The 16,570-nt window shown below is 46.0% G+C and overlaps 2 protein-coding genes across 3 annotated transcripts; one reads left to right on the top strand and one right to left on the bottom strand.

Moving 5' to 3' along the window:
* Positions 1 to 5,757: 5,757 nt before the first annotated feature.
* wnt1 (wingless-type MMTV integration site family, member 1) lies at positions 5,758 to 9,410 on the bottom strand. Its single transcript, XM_062392014.1, has 4 exons — positions 9,310 to 9,410; positions 6,947 to 7,200; positions 6,514 to 6,779; positions 5,758 to 6,391 (listed from the first exon to the last, which is right to left on the bottom strand). Exons 1-4 carry the CDS (start codon positions 9,408 to 9,410, stop codon positions 5,900 to 5,902), a joined length of 1,113 nt encoding a protein of 370 aa, XP_062247998.1. The 3' UTR covers positions 5,758 to 5,899.
* A 3,291-nt stretch (positions 9,411 to 12,701) lies between these two features.
* Positions 12,702 to 14,893, top strand: wnt10b (wingless-type MMTV integration site family, member 10b). Of its 2 annotated transcripts, XM_062392395.1 has the most exons (5): positions 12,702 to 12,775; positions 13,361 to 13,623; positions 13,792 to 13,973; positions 14,031 to 14,243; positions 14,373 to 14,893. In XM_062392395.1, exons 1-5 carry the CDS (start codon positions 12,702 to 12,704, stop codon positions 14,871 to 14,873), a joined length of 1,233 nt encoding a protein of 410 aa, XP_062248379.1. In that variant the 3' UTR covers positions 14,874 to 14,893. The 2 variants fall into 2 exon arrangements, with proteins under 2 accessions (XP_062248379.1, XP_062248378.1); XM_062392394.1 differs by having other exon boundaries at positions 13,792 to 14,243.
* Positions 14,894 to 16,570: the final 1,677 nt, after the last annotated feature.

Consider the following 16,570-nt stretch of genomic DNA (forward strand, 5'->3'; position numbering starts at 1 on the left):
TCTTGATGAGATAAATCAGGCATTTGTAGGGAACCCTTGTTATGAGTGTGTGAGATTTGGTAAAACTTGAATTAAGGGGACTCGGTATGCGCTCTACTGAGTTCTAGTTTCCCTTTGGTTCATCCCAGTCGTTATCTGATTTTGTTCTGGTGATTCTACTCGTATAACTGGTTTCCAGACACAACCTAGAGTAATTGCCTAGTGTTATACTCCAAAAGGAAGTAGGTCTCCTCACTTTATTGCATTTTGGCATGTTCAGATTTCCCCTGCTCACTTACGCAGGAACCAAGAGTCACATAAAAAACTAATAACATGTGGTTTTACAGTTTTGATCAGCAGACACTGTCAGGGTTCAGGCATCAGGACCTGAATCTTTATTTTGACTTTAGGGTGAAGTGATGTTTTAAAAAACAGGCAAGAGGCCGTCAAGCATAGACAACCAAGAGGTCACACCAGTCAAAGGGTGGTGGGGGGTTGTTGATAACTCAGAGCATCTTTATATATGTGTGAAGTGTGCTGGCGTGTCCCGCGCTCATGCTAGCACAAAACCCGCAAAGTTCTCTCCCCCCCACCTTAACTGCAGGCCTCGCTCTCCATCTCGCTCCACAGGGGCACAGAGCCTGACCACAGACATCAGACTGATTGCTCACCGTGGTCGAGTGGTCTGTCCGCATTCCCAACCCTGATTCCCTATGTGCAGAAAACCCAACAACGGAAAGCAGCGGTTTGAGAGTGTCTGGGGGTTTGCGGACAGCAGAGTGTGTCCACCGTGTCTCTTCTAAATCCATCCCCTTCTCAACTCCTCGCCGGCCCTGCTTCATACCCCTGCAGCAACATGGGAACAGTCGAGCACAGACTCAAAACGAGCATGCATGGAATGTCTTGGACTTGAGGCCAGAAGCTGTAAAAAAAGGAAGAGGGCACTTGAGTGCGTAGAAGCGTGCATCTGCTGGGATGAGTGCAACCTTCCCTCTCTGCCGGGGTGACGGGTTGTGGCAGGCCGCTAGATGATGAAGTGATGGAGATGTTAGGAGGCCACAGCCATTGTGATGCTGGGTGGCTGTTACTCTGGAACTGCCATCTGCCTGAAAAGGTCAGTTGCTAGGGGACGATTCTCCTGGACCGTGTCTGCTTCCCAGCTGCCATCCACACACCCACACGCACTGGCCTCGGTACGCACACAAACTCACACACACACACATATGTGCACCCACGCACACTCATGATCTTTTCATTGTTTCCTAGAAATCTGAATTGAATTTGATCCAATTTGACCATCGGACTGACCACTATTAATCCAGTTGGTAGGTTTCTGTAACTCAAGGTGAGGTTCAGTTGATTATAATTATGTATGCACTATGTGTGTGAGCAGACTGTTAATGCATATCTTATTACATAATAGCCCTGCGGTCACTTAATGGCACCAAACAACTGCTTCTGATTATCATATGAGCGGTGTGGGGGTGTTCCCATCATAACAGTCCCCTAATTAATTGGAACCTGGCCACTGATCAAACTCTAGTATTGCAATAAGATGTCGGGGCAGCGCGGAAATCAAACCAGTGTCGTGTGCCAGGTCCAAGCCAAGCCGCCTTGCGATCAGCCTATCCTTCATTGCAGCGACCCGAACCCAGGTTTAAATTCTTTAGCATACGCCCTTCAAATTAAGGCCGGCTCCGCCCAGCGGGCAAACATTTTTCCACAATTTAACAGGAATTTTAATATGAAGCTGCTGTGCCTTCATTATGCCATATCATCTTCTCTGCATGTTCTCCAGTGATTGACCACACGGCTGTATTATTGTCTGGAGAACAATGTGGAAAACTGTTTCCTTTCTTGAGCTAAAGTCATGAACACCCTTGTCAATAGAGTGTTCTATTAACTTTCTTCCTCCAGTTGTGTGGCTCCTGCAGTTACAGCTCCTGGGACGAGCACATAATGGTTCAATGAAGCTGTCTTGCTGATGAACTGAGGAATAGATCTATCCTGAAAGGAAATAGACCGTTTAGTGAGCCCGCGGACCAAAGTGGTTTTTCTGTAAAGGAGATACTACTGCAATAATGTTGTGCTATCAATGTGATAAAGTGAATGTTTTGATGATGAACAATATTCAACTGCACGTCAATATGTTGGTGTCAATGTGCTAACCCTAACCCTAACCTTAATCCAAGCCAAAAAAAGGACTCAACTGTACCCTTGTGTGCCATCTCCATCCTTTTTCTATCCTCCCTTTCAAACTTTCCTATTCTCTGTCCCTTTCCTCCCTCCTCATGCCCTCACCTCCAGCCCGGGACTTCTCCACTGGCCCTCAACAGACACTGACTTTTGTGTAGCAGTTGTTTTTGTTGTGCCCTTCTTACCACGGCTGCCTGCTCACCGCCTGGCAGCCCCGTGTGTCAAAGGTGGCTGCAGCAGAACAGACTGTGGGAACAGCCGGTTAGCCTCCGCTGGTCCCCTGCTCCCCAACCAGAGGGGCAACCATCAATCCAGCACTCCCCCTGCCCTGCACACACACACACACACACACTGGAGCACAAACACACAAATGCCCAACCAAACACACACACACACAAAAAGCCTTCGACGCTCACACCGTCTCCCAATAATCCTCGGAAGCAATTTCATCTCGACTCGGGTGGCGGCCCATTGTCGCCAGCCCCTTCAATCTTTCCTTATTAACTCTCGCTTTGTCCCGCATCCGAGCTTCTGGACTCATCTCTCCTACATTCCGATCGGTGCCGCTCCCAGCACTCCCAGGCAACCTCCATGCGCTAATCCCACTGCCTCCCCCACCAGCCGCCCCACCCCAAGGAACCCTTACTGCTTCTTTTTTTTCCAACCTGCCGATCACCTACTTACAGAGTAAGGTAGGGGCATTAACTCCATGGGTTTTCTGAAGGCAGAGTGTGAAGGCGGGTTGGGTGAAGGAGGAGGCGGCCACAAAGTGACTCCAGCCCAGACAATTAGAACAATGAGCCGGGCCTGTAGGGGGCTAACTTGCTGCGTCACGCCTGGACGGTGGGGTATTTTGTCAGTTTAATGAATTGTCCGTCAGGCCAGGGCCACATCGCAGGCTGCGCAGGGAGAGGCCAGCAGGGACCCAGACACTAAGTCGGTATTTATTACACTGCCTTTGTCACTAATTGAGCTAATTATCACTGACTCCTCAGCACTCCCACAGGCAGCACCCCCTCCACTCACTCTCTCCACCGACTCTCCCACCTCACTCTCACGCCTGAGATTTGAACCCTGCCTTCCCTCCTCTTTTTGAAATTGTCAGCCATTTTCTCTTTCTTTTGTTTCTTTCCATGATTCCATGATTGCGCATAATTTTTCTGTCAAGCCTGAGTTGTGGTTTTCTTTCACTGTCCCTGACTGTTTTCTCTATTTATTACAATGTACAATGTCAAATTCTAATTTTAATTTTTTTAAGTACAATGCCCAGTGAAATGCTTTTTATGACTCTCCTCGACATGAAGAGCAGATGAAAAGAAAAGGAAAAGAAGAATTTACTATTTTGATGAGAAAATATAGTATGAGGAAGAAAGGATATATATATGCACACACACACAGTGAGTCATCGTGTTTTAGCATGTGGTCGCCCATGTCCTCCTGTGATAAGAGACAGATTATTAGTTCTGTAGAGATAAGATGTGGTATTCTGTGATCAATATAAACTTGAGGTCTCATCTCTCTCTTATCACAGGCTGACCATCTCATCTCTCGCCATCATTTGCAGTATTTTGGTTCAATTTGCTCTATTTTGTTATTTGGCTTCTGTTGATCTCTTGATCTCTCTGCTCAGGATGTCACTTAACCTCTAATTTAATGGTGAAAGCAAAGCGGCCCCTCGTCCTCCTCATCTCTGCCCTCGCAGCTACAGCACTGCGGCTCTGTTAATTGGACTTCTGGGCTGCAGGGTGTGCGTTGGTGGCCTCACTGCGTCTCCACTCGTTCTGTCTGGATGACCCCGCCTGCTCCTGTGCTGCGGTGGGCCCGAGAGAAAGTGCGAAGCTTTCCAAACTCCCGTGGTCGGTCAGGTTGCCAGGGGTCCGAGCGGGGGGGGGGGGGGGGGGGGGGGGGGCATTCTTTTTTCTTCACATTATTTCTTTATTTCTTTCCGACGTTAAAGAAATGAAGCAAAAACATTCAATGCAGTAAAATCCTGTATAAAATAAGGTATGTGGCTGGATAAGCTGGGGCCGTCCCTGTGGTTGTGGGAGCACAGATGCAGGGATGTTTTGTGAGCCGGGGGAAAGAGGCTGCTTTGGTGGTGGTAATAGGATTAAGCAGAGGACACCCAGGGATAGGCTTATATGTTCACTTTGTTGGTTGTCAAAACTATCTCAAACACAAACCACAACAGGCATAATAGCATCTTTTGACACATTCAGGAGGGCAACTTAATTGAAAATATAGACTTTATTGTTCTATCATACAATACAAAACCAGCTGGCACCTAAATCTTTTGATTAAAATCTAACAAAAAAAAAGTCTTCTCTTACATTTCTCTATAAAAGTATAAAAAAAGTCCCCAGAAATAAATATTTCATATTTACAGTGATAAAAAGGTAAATATTCAGTGCATGACCAAAAACAAGGGTTTTTACAGGAAACAAGTAAAAACAAGTGATAATGTTCTGTTTCTAGTAAGAGTCGGATTTGTGTCAGCTACTTTACACCAAAATAGAAAAAGGCATGAGATCCAAACATCTCCTGACTCAACGCTAATGATAGAATATTCTCCAGCCACTGACATGTGCATAAATCACACAGCAACTCTTACAAGAGATGTCATTATAAATATATTCATATATTTTAATATTTACAGTATTTTGGTTCTCTTAGCTGATATACAGTATGACTTCTTCTGCACAGGCTCCTTCAAAATAAAAGGTTTTAACTGAGACGTGGCCTGACGTAATACACATTTTCCTACTAACTGGACTAGCTCATTAACAAAGAATTTATTTCTATCATTGTTATGTACATGTCTTTTTTATGTTGGCTCCTCTGTTTTGCCCCACTACATGCAGTGATATTCAGTGTATTGATAATACATTCAAATGAATTTGCCTCTCTCGGTTCCTTGTTTTACGTGACAAGCACCGGTCCAAGTCGTGCAACATCAGGACCATCCTGTGCAAAGTCAGAGTGGTGAGTTATGGTTGAGGTGTTGTTTAACTCAAGAGAAGTCATAATAAAAGAAACTCAAATGTGGTGAGGAAATTCTAAGTGGTTTAGCTGCAACCACAACCAAATTACAATTCGGGAACAGAGAGTCTTGATTAACTTCAAATGAAAACAAAAAACTTCAGCAGAAGAAAACAAAACATAGATTTGTTTTTCTTTTTAAATAACTTCCCTCTGTTTTGAGGTCTCCACCAGTTTATTAGAGAACATGTATGTGGCTCTTGTTCCACAGAAACCATCTGTGAGACTTTGTGTCCAGTTTCATCCCACATCTGGGGAGAGGAGGTTTGTGGCTCCTGGTTGCAGGTGCAACCTCATCATCATCACTATGTCCCTCATCTTCTGTTTCTATTTGTGCACTGCAGTGCAAACACTCCACTCTAGCTATGTGGATGATTTCACTTCTACATGGAGAGCTGTAGAGTTTAAATACCTCTGTGCTTAAGAGAAAACACACGTTCTCCCACTGTGACCTGTTGTTTTTGTGCTTTTCTCCATCTCCTCCTTATTAAAAACTACTGATTGCGTTTTTGTGCCAAAGTTTTCCCTGTAATAGTTCACCAGCCTGGAAGCTTCTCAAGCTTCTACCTAACATCGCCAACCACCTGCCTGCTAGTCACTGTCTCAACCAAATATCTGTTTTGCAAAGACCTTCTCCTTTGCCCTTCATATAGGCCTAAATATTCACTTGGTTTTCCACCTGTCATCATAGACACTGGTGAAACGTCCGTGTGCTGGTGCAGTTCAAGCAGCTGACATGGCAGCACCAGTGGAAGGTGCAGTTGCAACGCTCGGTCACAGTCTCAGTCCGGGTCTTAAACCCACGTCCGCAGCACAGCAGCTCACACCCATCCAGGCCCGGAGATGAGCTGTTGCATGTTCTACCAGAGGTTCCCAGAGTGCCCGTTTTGCCATTGCGGGAGCAGAAGTTTGGTGATTTCTCGAAATAGACCAGGTCCATGGCAGAGGGGGGTTTGTGCGCTGAGTTTTCAGGTTCCAGGTGGCGGGGGTCAGCCCGATGAGAGGCCCGATTGCTTCCCTTGTTGGCGTAAATGACTCTGGACGCTCCATCAAAGCGGTCTTTCAGGAAGTCCCCCACTGTGCGGAAGCTGGGCAGGCGCATCCAACAGGTACGCACAGTGCAGGAGCCTGACATGCCATGGCACTTACACTCCTTACGCATCTCCGTAGACACAGTCTGCACAGAGGAAGAGCAAAGGCTACTGATGAGATCGCACACATAGTGGAAATCACAAACACTTTGGGGAATTCTGACAAAACAAACTAAACATGGCAGGTTCTCGGGTATCAAATCCTCACCATTCTTCCAGCTTCGTTGTTGTGTAGGTTGGTGAGGTAGCGCAGATCACGGCCTCTCTCGCTGGAGTCCACGAACTCCTGACTGAACACCCGGCCAAAGTCCACATTGTCACTGCAGCCCCCCCAGTGCCAGTCCGGCCCTCCAGGACCTCGGCGGCGGTAATCGCATGTGCACGATTCAATTGCTCCTTCTGAGCATGAGCGGGCCACAGCATGGGTCACCCCGGCGCTGGTAATTGCGAATACAAACGCTGTCTCTCGGCAACCTGAAGAAACAACATCACGACATACAATTAGAATTGATCCAACATTTTTCACCCAAAATTGGCAAACATTTAGCAAACAAAAAGTTTACAATGCACAAAAGGGATTCTGTTGCATCCTGCCCTAAATTGTCCAATGTCGCCTGGGGAGAAAGACAAGAAAGTCTTACCACGATTGAGGATTTTGCCAAAAACTGCCGGGCTTTGGGTGGTCGGGCAGTTCCAGCGGCGGTTGCGGAACTGCCACTTGCACTCCTTTATGGCGGTGTGCAGCCCAGCAGCGATGGCATGCAAGATGCCAGGATTCTGGCGAATCAGCCGTCGCTGGCGACGACTCAGCAGGGCCAGGCTTGGATCCAGGACCAACTGCACGTTCTTGGAATTGGTGAGGAGGTTGGATGAGGAGGCCACATTGACAATACCCCTGGCACAAGACAAGGACAAGGAAAATTTAGAGTGAAGGAGTGAAGGAGCTGGCAGTGTGTGTGCGTGTAGCTCTCTCTGTGACCTTCTAAACTCTCAAACTGAAGTATCTTGGCATCTCACGTGCCTTTTTAAAATTACTGTTTTCATTATGTACTACAATAACAAACAGTGACACACGCTGTTCCAAGACCATGAGGAGACAGTGAGTCTGAGACAAAATGCAGGTTTCTGGTTTGGCAAATAACATGAAACTGAAATATTTTCACCTCTGGCTGCATTAAAATCACTGGACACGGGTAAAGCTTGAGTTTCCTCTAAATTAAACCAGAACCAGTTTATTTCTAATTATTATAATATTGAGTATCAGTCATCAGGACACAGTTATGCATCTGAGTGCTCACTTCTCCACAGGTCCATATCTGTATTTTCCTGTTAAATATCACTTGTTAATTTCTTGGTTATGACCCAAAAGCTGAAAACAAGTGAACTACACCCTTCTGCACATTGACCACGAATCTATAGATTTTTCCACACATGGTTTTCAGTATGATTTCTTTTGCACAGACTCTTTCAAAATAAAATGTTTTATCTGTAGCCTGGCCTGGCATAATACACATTTCAAACTTGGACAAACTCATAAACAAAAAAAATGTTTCATTATGTCAATGTTCGAATGTGTCCAGTCAGTCAAAAGGTCACCAAACAGTCGGCTATTTGATAAAACAAGCATGCTGGAAATTTTAAATCCTCTATGCCTAAAAAATTAAAAAAGAGTTGCATGTAAAAATATTGATCACCACACAATCAACAATTCAGTTTGTGTTTTCAAATATAAAATTATAAGCTGTCATTATCAGTGTCCAAACATGTGCTCCTGTAACTTTTTACAAATAATGGATCACTGGCTCTCTTCTCTGTGATCGAACAGTTCTGGTGTTTCCGTTCACAGGCTGTTTAATTGTCCACTTTACTCGTTGGTATTTCCCTGTGAGATTTCTGTGTCAACATGTAATGGCTGTCTCCTGTTAAGCGTTATTATCCGGAAAAGCGTGCGAGTCTTGGGCCTGTTGAGAGGACTGAGCCAGGCAGGCAGTCGTGTGGTGAGTGCTGGGAAGATTTATAATGATCTCGGATTTTTTGGGGTGTTTTCCCTCATTCCTCATTCCCATTCTTTTCCTTTTTTTTCTATCTCTCTCTCTCTGTCTCTCTATAGCTGTTTTCTTGGATTTCAGCTGAATCTTGAAATATTTGAACAGGGACGCTGTGCGCAAAATGCTGCCCATCGGAAGGCACCGCAAAAACGACAAAAACTTTGTTGAAATCATTACCTCAACAAACCCAGCCCACAGTTTATGGATGTTTAAACAAGCGAGACAATAATCCCACTGAAGCAAAACTACACAGATCGGATTTTGGTTTTGTTTTCTCGGACAAAATATTGTGCAACTGGCTGGTTGTAGTTTCAGGTCGCAGTGTATGGGCAGAGGAATGCAGGCTACAGTATTAGATCAACACGAGCATGGCTGAAACCTCGTATTCCTTTCAGCTGGGCTATGAAATAAATCCATATTTAATTTGTCCCACATTGGATTAAGAAAATGTCTTGTGTTCAAACCACATTGTCCAAATGACGGGGAGGCGGAGGGGTGGGGGGGAATCACATCAACCACAAATAAAAGGTAAAACTGTAATTAAACTTTTAGACATTTTGTTATGTTATCGTCAAATAGAGTCAGCTGTAATCTCATATAAATGATGCCAAAATATTACAAATATTGAAAAAAAGAAGTTGAATAATTTATAGCTGCGCTCGTGGAGTAATTTGGAAATGAAATCCCACAAGATCATGTGGTGGCTTTTTTTTTCAGAGGCTGAACAGAAGTTGTGAGCGGTGCCAAAACTAACACATTATTCCAAGCGCGCAGCTATAAAGGAGCCTGTTCGTATGGTCCTGCCCAGCTCCAACCAGCGTTTGACTGGAGAGTTCTATGGCAGCATGCTGACATGTGAATGAATGCATCATCATCATATTTATATCTATATCTATATCTATATATAGATATAGATATATAGGCTCATGCAGGCCTCCGAGTACAGCTGAACTCACCACCACCGACCGCTGTTGTTCACGGCCCCCGTGCCTGAGAGCGAAGACACCAGCAGGATGCACGCGGCTTTCACCCCCAGCAGCAGCGCCAGACTCCTCATCGTGTCTTCAGGAGGAAAACATCAACAATCAGCAACAACACACAGGCACAATTACGCAAAAATAAAAATAAATCATTAAATAAACAGTCAGCTTCAAAACAAGAAAAATTAAAAATAGACTTTAAGGTTTGTTTTTAAATTGCATGGCTTATTTCTAATGATTTAAGTGTTGCGTGATTCAAATGACCGAAGGTGGATAAACACTCACCACAGAGTCCAGTGAGAGGGCTTGAGAGGTGAGACAAGCAGACAGCCCCTATGATTGGCTTGAATGGATGTTAAGTGGAGACAGGTTGCTAAATGATGTGAAGTGTCCGGGCAGGATGCTCCTGCTCCTGCTGTTGCTGCTGCTGCTGCAGTCCTCCTCCTCTTCTTCACTCTGTCTCTCTCAGTGATGCTCTGCGCGGCGCATTGAACGCGTGGGACAGTCCCGAAGACTTGATCCCCTCGGTGACTGATAGGCAACACATTCTTGTCTTATTGAGCGCTACGAGGGGAATAAAAAAGGGATTTGCTGCTCTCATCTCCCTCTGTTTTTTTTCCGGAGCCCTTTCAATAGGATTGGAGGGAGGGATAGTTAATGCTCTTCATAGGGCGCACAATGAATAAGGAAACACAACTGGGTAGAAAAGAGAAAGGAAGAGAAAAAAAACGAGGGCAATCCACAGTGTTGCGCATATTAGGCTACTGGTGGAATCTCACGGTCGTCTCGTCACAGAATCGATTCCATGCAAATGTGTGCGGCGGCTGAGAGTATCCCCCCTCTTGCTCCAATGCACATCCAGTCCTGCGTGCGTAAAGCAGAAGTGCCCCAGGAGCAGTGGTGTGTTGGTGCAGATGCTGCTGTGGGTGCGCCCGGGCTTTGGTGCTCCGCCGCTGCTCAAAGTTGGTGTCACGGTGCAGCACAGTTACAGCGGAATATGAGCCATCTAAAACTGGCCTTTTTTACCCGGTGGTTGGAATAGCCCACTCCCTAACCGCATCTCCTCCTCCTTTCTGCTAACGCGCTCTGTAAATGTGCAGTGACTAATAGGTTCTCTTTTCCGTTTGAGACTGATCCTACTGACTACACACTTTTTTTTAAACATTATTTTACTCATCATATCACTAATGTTGTTAATACTTGTGTATTATATTGTGCCTTTTTGACTGTATCTCTATATATTCAGAAACAAATTTGCACGAGGCCCAATAAACAAAACTATTATCACAAACGAATCTTGAATGCTGAAATTAACCATAATAAGCTCTCAGTTGTCCTATAGCTCACACATGCCTGCTGGGCTAGAATTTTTTTTTCTGAAACGCGGGTGAGATTAAATACAGTCTCCAATCAGAAGTTTGATGTATGATGAGCCGGAAAAGATGGGGGACGAGTCAGAATAAAAACCATTCCAAACATCTGGCCTGCAGACCTCCCTCGACGCACATGTAGCCCAGTGTAATCACAGCTTGAGCCACTTTGCGGCATCTCCATCTATAAACCCCAGACTGGGAGCGCAGTGTGTGTAAATGTCCCCAAAACTCCTCCATGTTGGTTCTCGGGTGAAATGTTTCATATGTGACATTTATCTGCAAATTTGCATGCCCCACATTAGTCAGTGCAGCGGTTTGCACGTTAAATAATCTCCCTCCCCCTTCCTCGCTGTCTCTCTCGCTTTCCCTGATGACAGTAAAAGGAAGTGGGCTTTTGTAAAAAAAAAAAAAAAAAAAAGAGGCTTTAATGACAGCCGCCCTACGTTTATACTCCAGTCTTATATGAAGGTGCTCAAACGGGCTTCCTGGAGCAGTCATGCGACACCGAGCAGATTAAAGCCTCAATCCGGATAAAGGGGGCCTTTTATATACAAATCAACTTCAAATCACTTTTTAAGCCACTTAGATATACACGCCAAGCCAGAATGCTAATGCACTTTTCATTGCTGCAGCTTAGGGAATGGAAGGAGATTAGATGAATTGGTGTCACTGTGCGAACCGTGTTTGAGGGGGGTTTTAACTTAATTTTATGAAAGTAACCCACATTCTGCTTATCGGTCCCAACAGCAGCGCCTGTCATTGTTGGAGATTTGTTCGAGAAATCCCAATTAATTCGTTGGATAATAAACATTGTTTCTGATGACCTGTGGATTCAGTAGCTGCGCATATTGCGCGTATTAACTGAGATCAATATGCTGAGTAATTTGATGCGGAGCTGCCATATCCTCATCAATGTCCGTGCAGACAGGCCTGAGCATCTGGTTCCAAGGGCCTGGTCGTTACCGAGCATGACAAACGAATTTAAATATAGGCCATAATTAATATAATCACTTTTATTATGCGTAAAAGTCATTAAAACCCAATTCCCGTAACACAAGATACTCATTTTAACGAATCCATGACTTTAACTAGCAAATAGTTTTCGTTGGAGCGTGTGACACCACACTTTGATTAATAATCACCAGAAAATCCTGTCTCTCCCCTGATTTATGAATATCATTTTATACCGTGAAATAAAGACTTTGGCGTGACAAAGTGAAGTTGTTTCAAACACAACAATGAAGAACAGCCGCTGTGGTGGAGGTGGGCGGATGGAGGGGAGGGGTGAGGGGAGGGGGGGACCACATGACTTAAAAAACAGTATTGTTGCAGGGTCTGTTAGCGGAGCCGCCTGCCTGCTGCTGCCTCCCTGTCGTACAGTGGAAGCGGCAGCTCTACCCTCCCCCCATTCATCATTAAACTCACCCCTCTATGAACAAAAATCTTCTGTTGACTTTCCATATTTCATTTTGCGGAGCGCTTCTTTTGTTCTTGGTCCCCAAAGATCTATGCCACACAGTCTATACAACCGCCCACCCAAACAGCAACAATCAGGAATAAAAACATGTATGTATCAGTGTCTTATTAATATTGTTCAGTATTTTAAATTAACCACATAACCTGAGACACGATGTGTGAACAGTTTTGGAAAGTGGTGCCTGCGTGCGTAAAAGTTTGGAGACGTGTTTTTACGCATGGACCAGCGACCACGTTTAGAAAACAACAAAACGATCAACTGTTGATCCGCCTTTGATATTGGCCAATATTTTGCAAACAGTCGCCTGTGGAGGCATCTCCTCCCCTCCCCTCTGTCTCTCCCCCCCTCCCGTTTACTCTCGCCCCCGAGCTCCTCTGTTCTCCGTCTTCACTCTTCGGTCGTTTGGCGGTGCATCGATAATCCTCCACTCGTCTTCTTCTTGCCCCCCATATATTCTTTCCGGTCCGGGACTTCAGCACGAGTGGTTTAATGTCACGTCTCGAAAGACGCTTAACAAAATGGAGCTATCAAACAAACTCCGTTGGGACCAGTTCTTGATTTTGGCAGCAGCACTTATGTCACCTGCATTAACGTAAGTGCACTTGAGAGCGCCCAGGAGAGCTGGTGGTACATGCGGGGGTCCGGCTTCGTGGATTTCGGGGAAAGTTAGTGAAGTTTACTGTGATGTGTGATTTAAACCAACATTTTACAGGTTCAGTTGGGAAGTGAAACATCTGCCTCTGATTTCACAGAAACATGGGATTCAATGTTTGCTGATTTTGTTGCCTTTGACCATTTTGAACTGTGCCATTCAGAATTCATCCTGATTTCTCCTGAACATGTTTTTGTCTATTTACTTTCTGCCTTTGGAACCGCTCGGCTGAATGATCTGTTTAGCATTATATGTTTTCCAGATTCAGGCAACATCAGTAGACACACAAATACGTGTGCAAATGATTAACACGTTTTATTGCCAATTGAATCCACCAAATCCCTTGGAGGCAAGTTTGATCCAACGAGATTTGTCGCAAATCCTTCGTAAATCAGACTGGTTTTGTAGTCTTTTCAAATTGTCTTAACTTTCCAAATCCCCACACATTGCTGTGGATTTGACTGATGACCTCCTGACCACCCCTAACTATCCATCAACCACCTCTCCCTCCCTCTCTCTCTGCAGGGTGCTGTGTAATGATATCCTCAGCCTGAAGGTGGCAGGAGATCCAGTGCTAACCCCCAACTCCGTGTGCCTGAGGCTGGCAGGCCTCAGTAAGCGTCAGATGCGGATGTGTGTGCGGAGTCCCGACGTGACAGCCTCCGCGCTGCAGGGCATCCAGGTGGCCATCCACGAGTGTCAGCACCAGTTCAGGGACCAGCGGTGGAACTGCTCCTCGTTGGAGGGCCTCGGCCAGGTGCCCCAGCACAACACCATCCTCAACAGAGGTGAGAGTCCTTGTCAAGCTAATGGTAGTCAAAATGTTACCTGGGGTTTGGGAAGGAAATGTTCATCCTAGTGTAGAGAGTAAATATTATTTTACGCATGACATTTACGCAAAGGCGCTGGACGATTTTAGAGCTACTTTGTTGACCATTTTCAACTCCTGCTCCCAGGCTACCGCGAGAGTGCCTTCTCCCTGGCCTTACTGGCAGCGGGTGTGGCTCACTCTGTGGCCACGGCCTGCAGCATGGGCAAGCTGCGGGGGTGCGGCTGCGAGGCCAAGCGTCGCCAGGACGATGACAAGATCCGACTGAAACTCACACAGCTGCAGCTGCAGACCCTGCAGAAAGGCGGGGTAGGCATCGGCATGACACGGTCATTACCCCTGGAGTTAAACGGTCGCCATGGTGAGCTGCCCGCTAACCTGCGCTCCACCCACCCCTCCGCCCTGCTCAAGCCTGTACCAGATGAGCTGAGCTCCATGCAGGAGACCTGGGAGTGGGGGGGCTGCAGCCATGACGTCCGCTTTGGGGAACGGTTCTCCAGAGACTGGCTGGACTCCAGCGGGTCTCCAAGAGATATCCACGCTCGCATGAGGATACATAACAACCGGGTGGGAAGACAGGTGAATGATGTGCCTATCTAAAGTGAACTCAGTGCTCCTCAGAAAGCAGACTCGCTCTTCGCTGGCATTTATAATCAAAAAGGTCTTTCTTTCTTTTTTTGCTGACATCCCTTCCTTTTCTCCACACAGGCACTGAATGACAACATGAAGAGGAAGTGCAAATGTCATGGCACATCCGGGAGCTGTCAGTTTAAGACCTGCTGGCACGTGTCTCCAGAGTTCCGGCTTGTGGGTTCTCTACTCAAGGAAAAGTTCCGGTCAGCCATTTTCGTCAACTCACAGAACAAGAACAATGGGGTTTTCAACACTCGAACGGGAAACGGCGCCGGCAGGAGCACGGGGGGACTCAGTGGAGGCCGCCGCCGCAGCATGTCCAGAGAGCTGGTGTACTTTGAGAAGTCTCCTGACTTCTGTGAGCGTGACGCATCTGTGGACTCCCCAGGCACACAAGGACGCATCTGCAACAAGACCAGCTACAACACAGACAGCTGCAGCTCACTGTGCTGTGGCCGCGGACACAACATCCTGAAACAGACACGCAGCGAACGCTGCAACTGCAGATTTCACTGGTGCTGCTACGTGTTGTGCGACGAGTGTCGCCTCACAGAGTGGGTCAACGTGTGCAAGTAGAGTCAAGTTCACTCTGCAGTCCCAGCTGCCTTTGCCCATCCAGGACTCAAGACCGTGAGCCTGTCCCTTGGCCCACTCCTGTCGTTCGGGTGTTTGTTTTGCTCTTTGTGTAACTCTCCCAGAGAATCTGTTTACCCCCTACTCCCCCACCTCTCCTATTTTTCACTCCATCATCTGGGATCTATTTTCTCTTTGTAGCCGCTGTTATTCTGAAAATGCCAAGTCAGAGATTGAAGAGGTGATTCATGACATTTGTCGTGTTTAGGCGCTGCCCTCTCAGCCATGAAAACCGCCTCCTCGCCATCTTTTCTATCCCACAAAACAACAGCGAGCAACAGCAAAAAAAGTGTTTCTGTTATAGCCTCACACTTACTCATCTCTTAGAACAATAGCCGGGTATTTTACTGTGTACATGTATATTTGTAAATTTGTTATTAATATTAATATTATTATGGTGTTGGGGCCGGTCTTTTCGGTTCTTGTTAATGACAGGTTGATGCTGGCTCAGGATGGTGAGCCTGTGCTGTTGTAGAAGCAGTCTCACAGCTGAATATATATTTTGTTACTCGACCATATTTTGCACCTGAAGCTCAGACAGAGGAGTCAGTCTCAAAATCGGCCGAGAGTAGAGTTTTATGAAGGCAAAAAAGAGTAGAGTGGGTTTTTGTGACGTTTGAAGCACTGATACTTGTGATAGTTGGCCCTCTCACAGAAGCTACACGACAGAAAGCACACGCATGCCTTTTCTAAGCTCATCAAAGCTTAATTACCTGTAAGACTTTAAGATGAGATGACACCACATCCGTTCTGGAGACAGATCGAGGCCTCGAATCTCTCAACGCTGAATAAACTAATCGTTTACATTTATTTATATCATTGTAATATAGTAAATACTTCACAAGAGCAAATACTAGTCCTGTTATGAATTCTTGTCAATATAATGATATCAATTTGCTTTGTGGCATAACTGTGATATGTCTCTTTGCTATAATATCTTGACTGAGACCCTGTTGCTCTGAGCCTGCTTTTGTCTGTTTCATCAGTCCGAGTGCTCCTTAGATTCTTCCCACATGTAGGACATGTCAAAGTGAGAGATGGACCTGCTTTAGTCCTGAAACGGTGCTGAGGGGTGTGTGTGTATGTCTGAGTGTGCGTCTGTTGCTGTGTAAATGGGGGGTAACCTCTACGCACTGCAGATTTGGGAGGTGAGAGCCTATTTTATGGCCACTTCATGCTGAGAGAAGGACTTTTTATGGCCCCAGGATATTGTTTCCTTAAAGTATGACTTTTATTACTGGAGAGAAGCATCAAGAGACTGGAGAGTGGGGGTGACTATACCAGTCTCTGCTGCGTGAGTATCTGAGGGGATCATCTGTCCAGAGTTCATAGCCAGGGAAGGTACTTGCTGAACCACGTGCTCAGTCCCTGTTACCTGGGAGACAGACTGCACAAACATAAACACACATGGCTCCATATACAGAGACACTCGCATGTAGAGATGCTGGCACTGATGCACAATCAGAAACATGCATGCTGGTGTGTACACATGAACTGTCAGAACTCCTGGTGACCCAAGTGATTTGCACTCTCATTCTAGTCACACAGCAAAGCGCTAATGTCAGCACCTGGCTGGATTTATGATGGCGGCATTCCGAGATATCTTGGATGATCCAAACTGTCTCCATGCGCGGCCTACT

The sequence above is a fragment of the Platichthys flesus genome, chromosome 7, assembly GCF_949316205.1.
Source record: "Platichthys flesus chromosome 7, fPlaFle2.1, whole genome shotgun sequence".
NCBI lineage: Eukaryota > Metazoa > Chordata > Actinopteri > Pleuronectiformes > Pleuronectidae > Platichthys > Platichthys flesus.

Excerpts from the sequence above, each read along its gene's own strand:
- wnt10b (XM_062392394.1), top strand. The coding sequence starts at position 12,702 with ATGGAGCTATCAAACAAACTCCGTTGGGACCAGTTCTTGATTTTGGCA. Across the intron at positions 13,624-13,791 it reads CAACACCATCCTCAACAGAG|GCTACCGCGAGAGTGCCTTC; the intron begins GTGAGAGTCCTT and ends TCCTGCTCCCAG. Across the intron at positions 14,244-14,372 it reads ACAACCGGGTGGGAAGACAG|GCACTGAATGACAACATGAA; the intron begins GTGAATGATGTG and ends TTCTCCACACAG.
- wnt1 (XM_062392014.1), bottom strand. The coding sequence starts at position 9,410 with ATGAGGAGTCTGGCGCTGCTGCTGGGGGTGAAAGCCGCGTGCATCCTG. Across the intron at positions 6,780-6,946 it reads TGGCAAAATCCTCAATCGTG|GTTGCCGAGAGACAGCGTTT; the intron begins GTAAGACTTTCT and ends TTGTTTCTTCAG. Across the intron at positions 6,392-6,513 it reads ACAACGAAGCTGGAAGAATG|ACTGTGTCTACGGAGATGCG; the intron begins GTGAGGATTTGA and ends TCCTCTGTGCAG.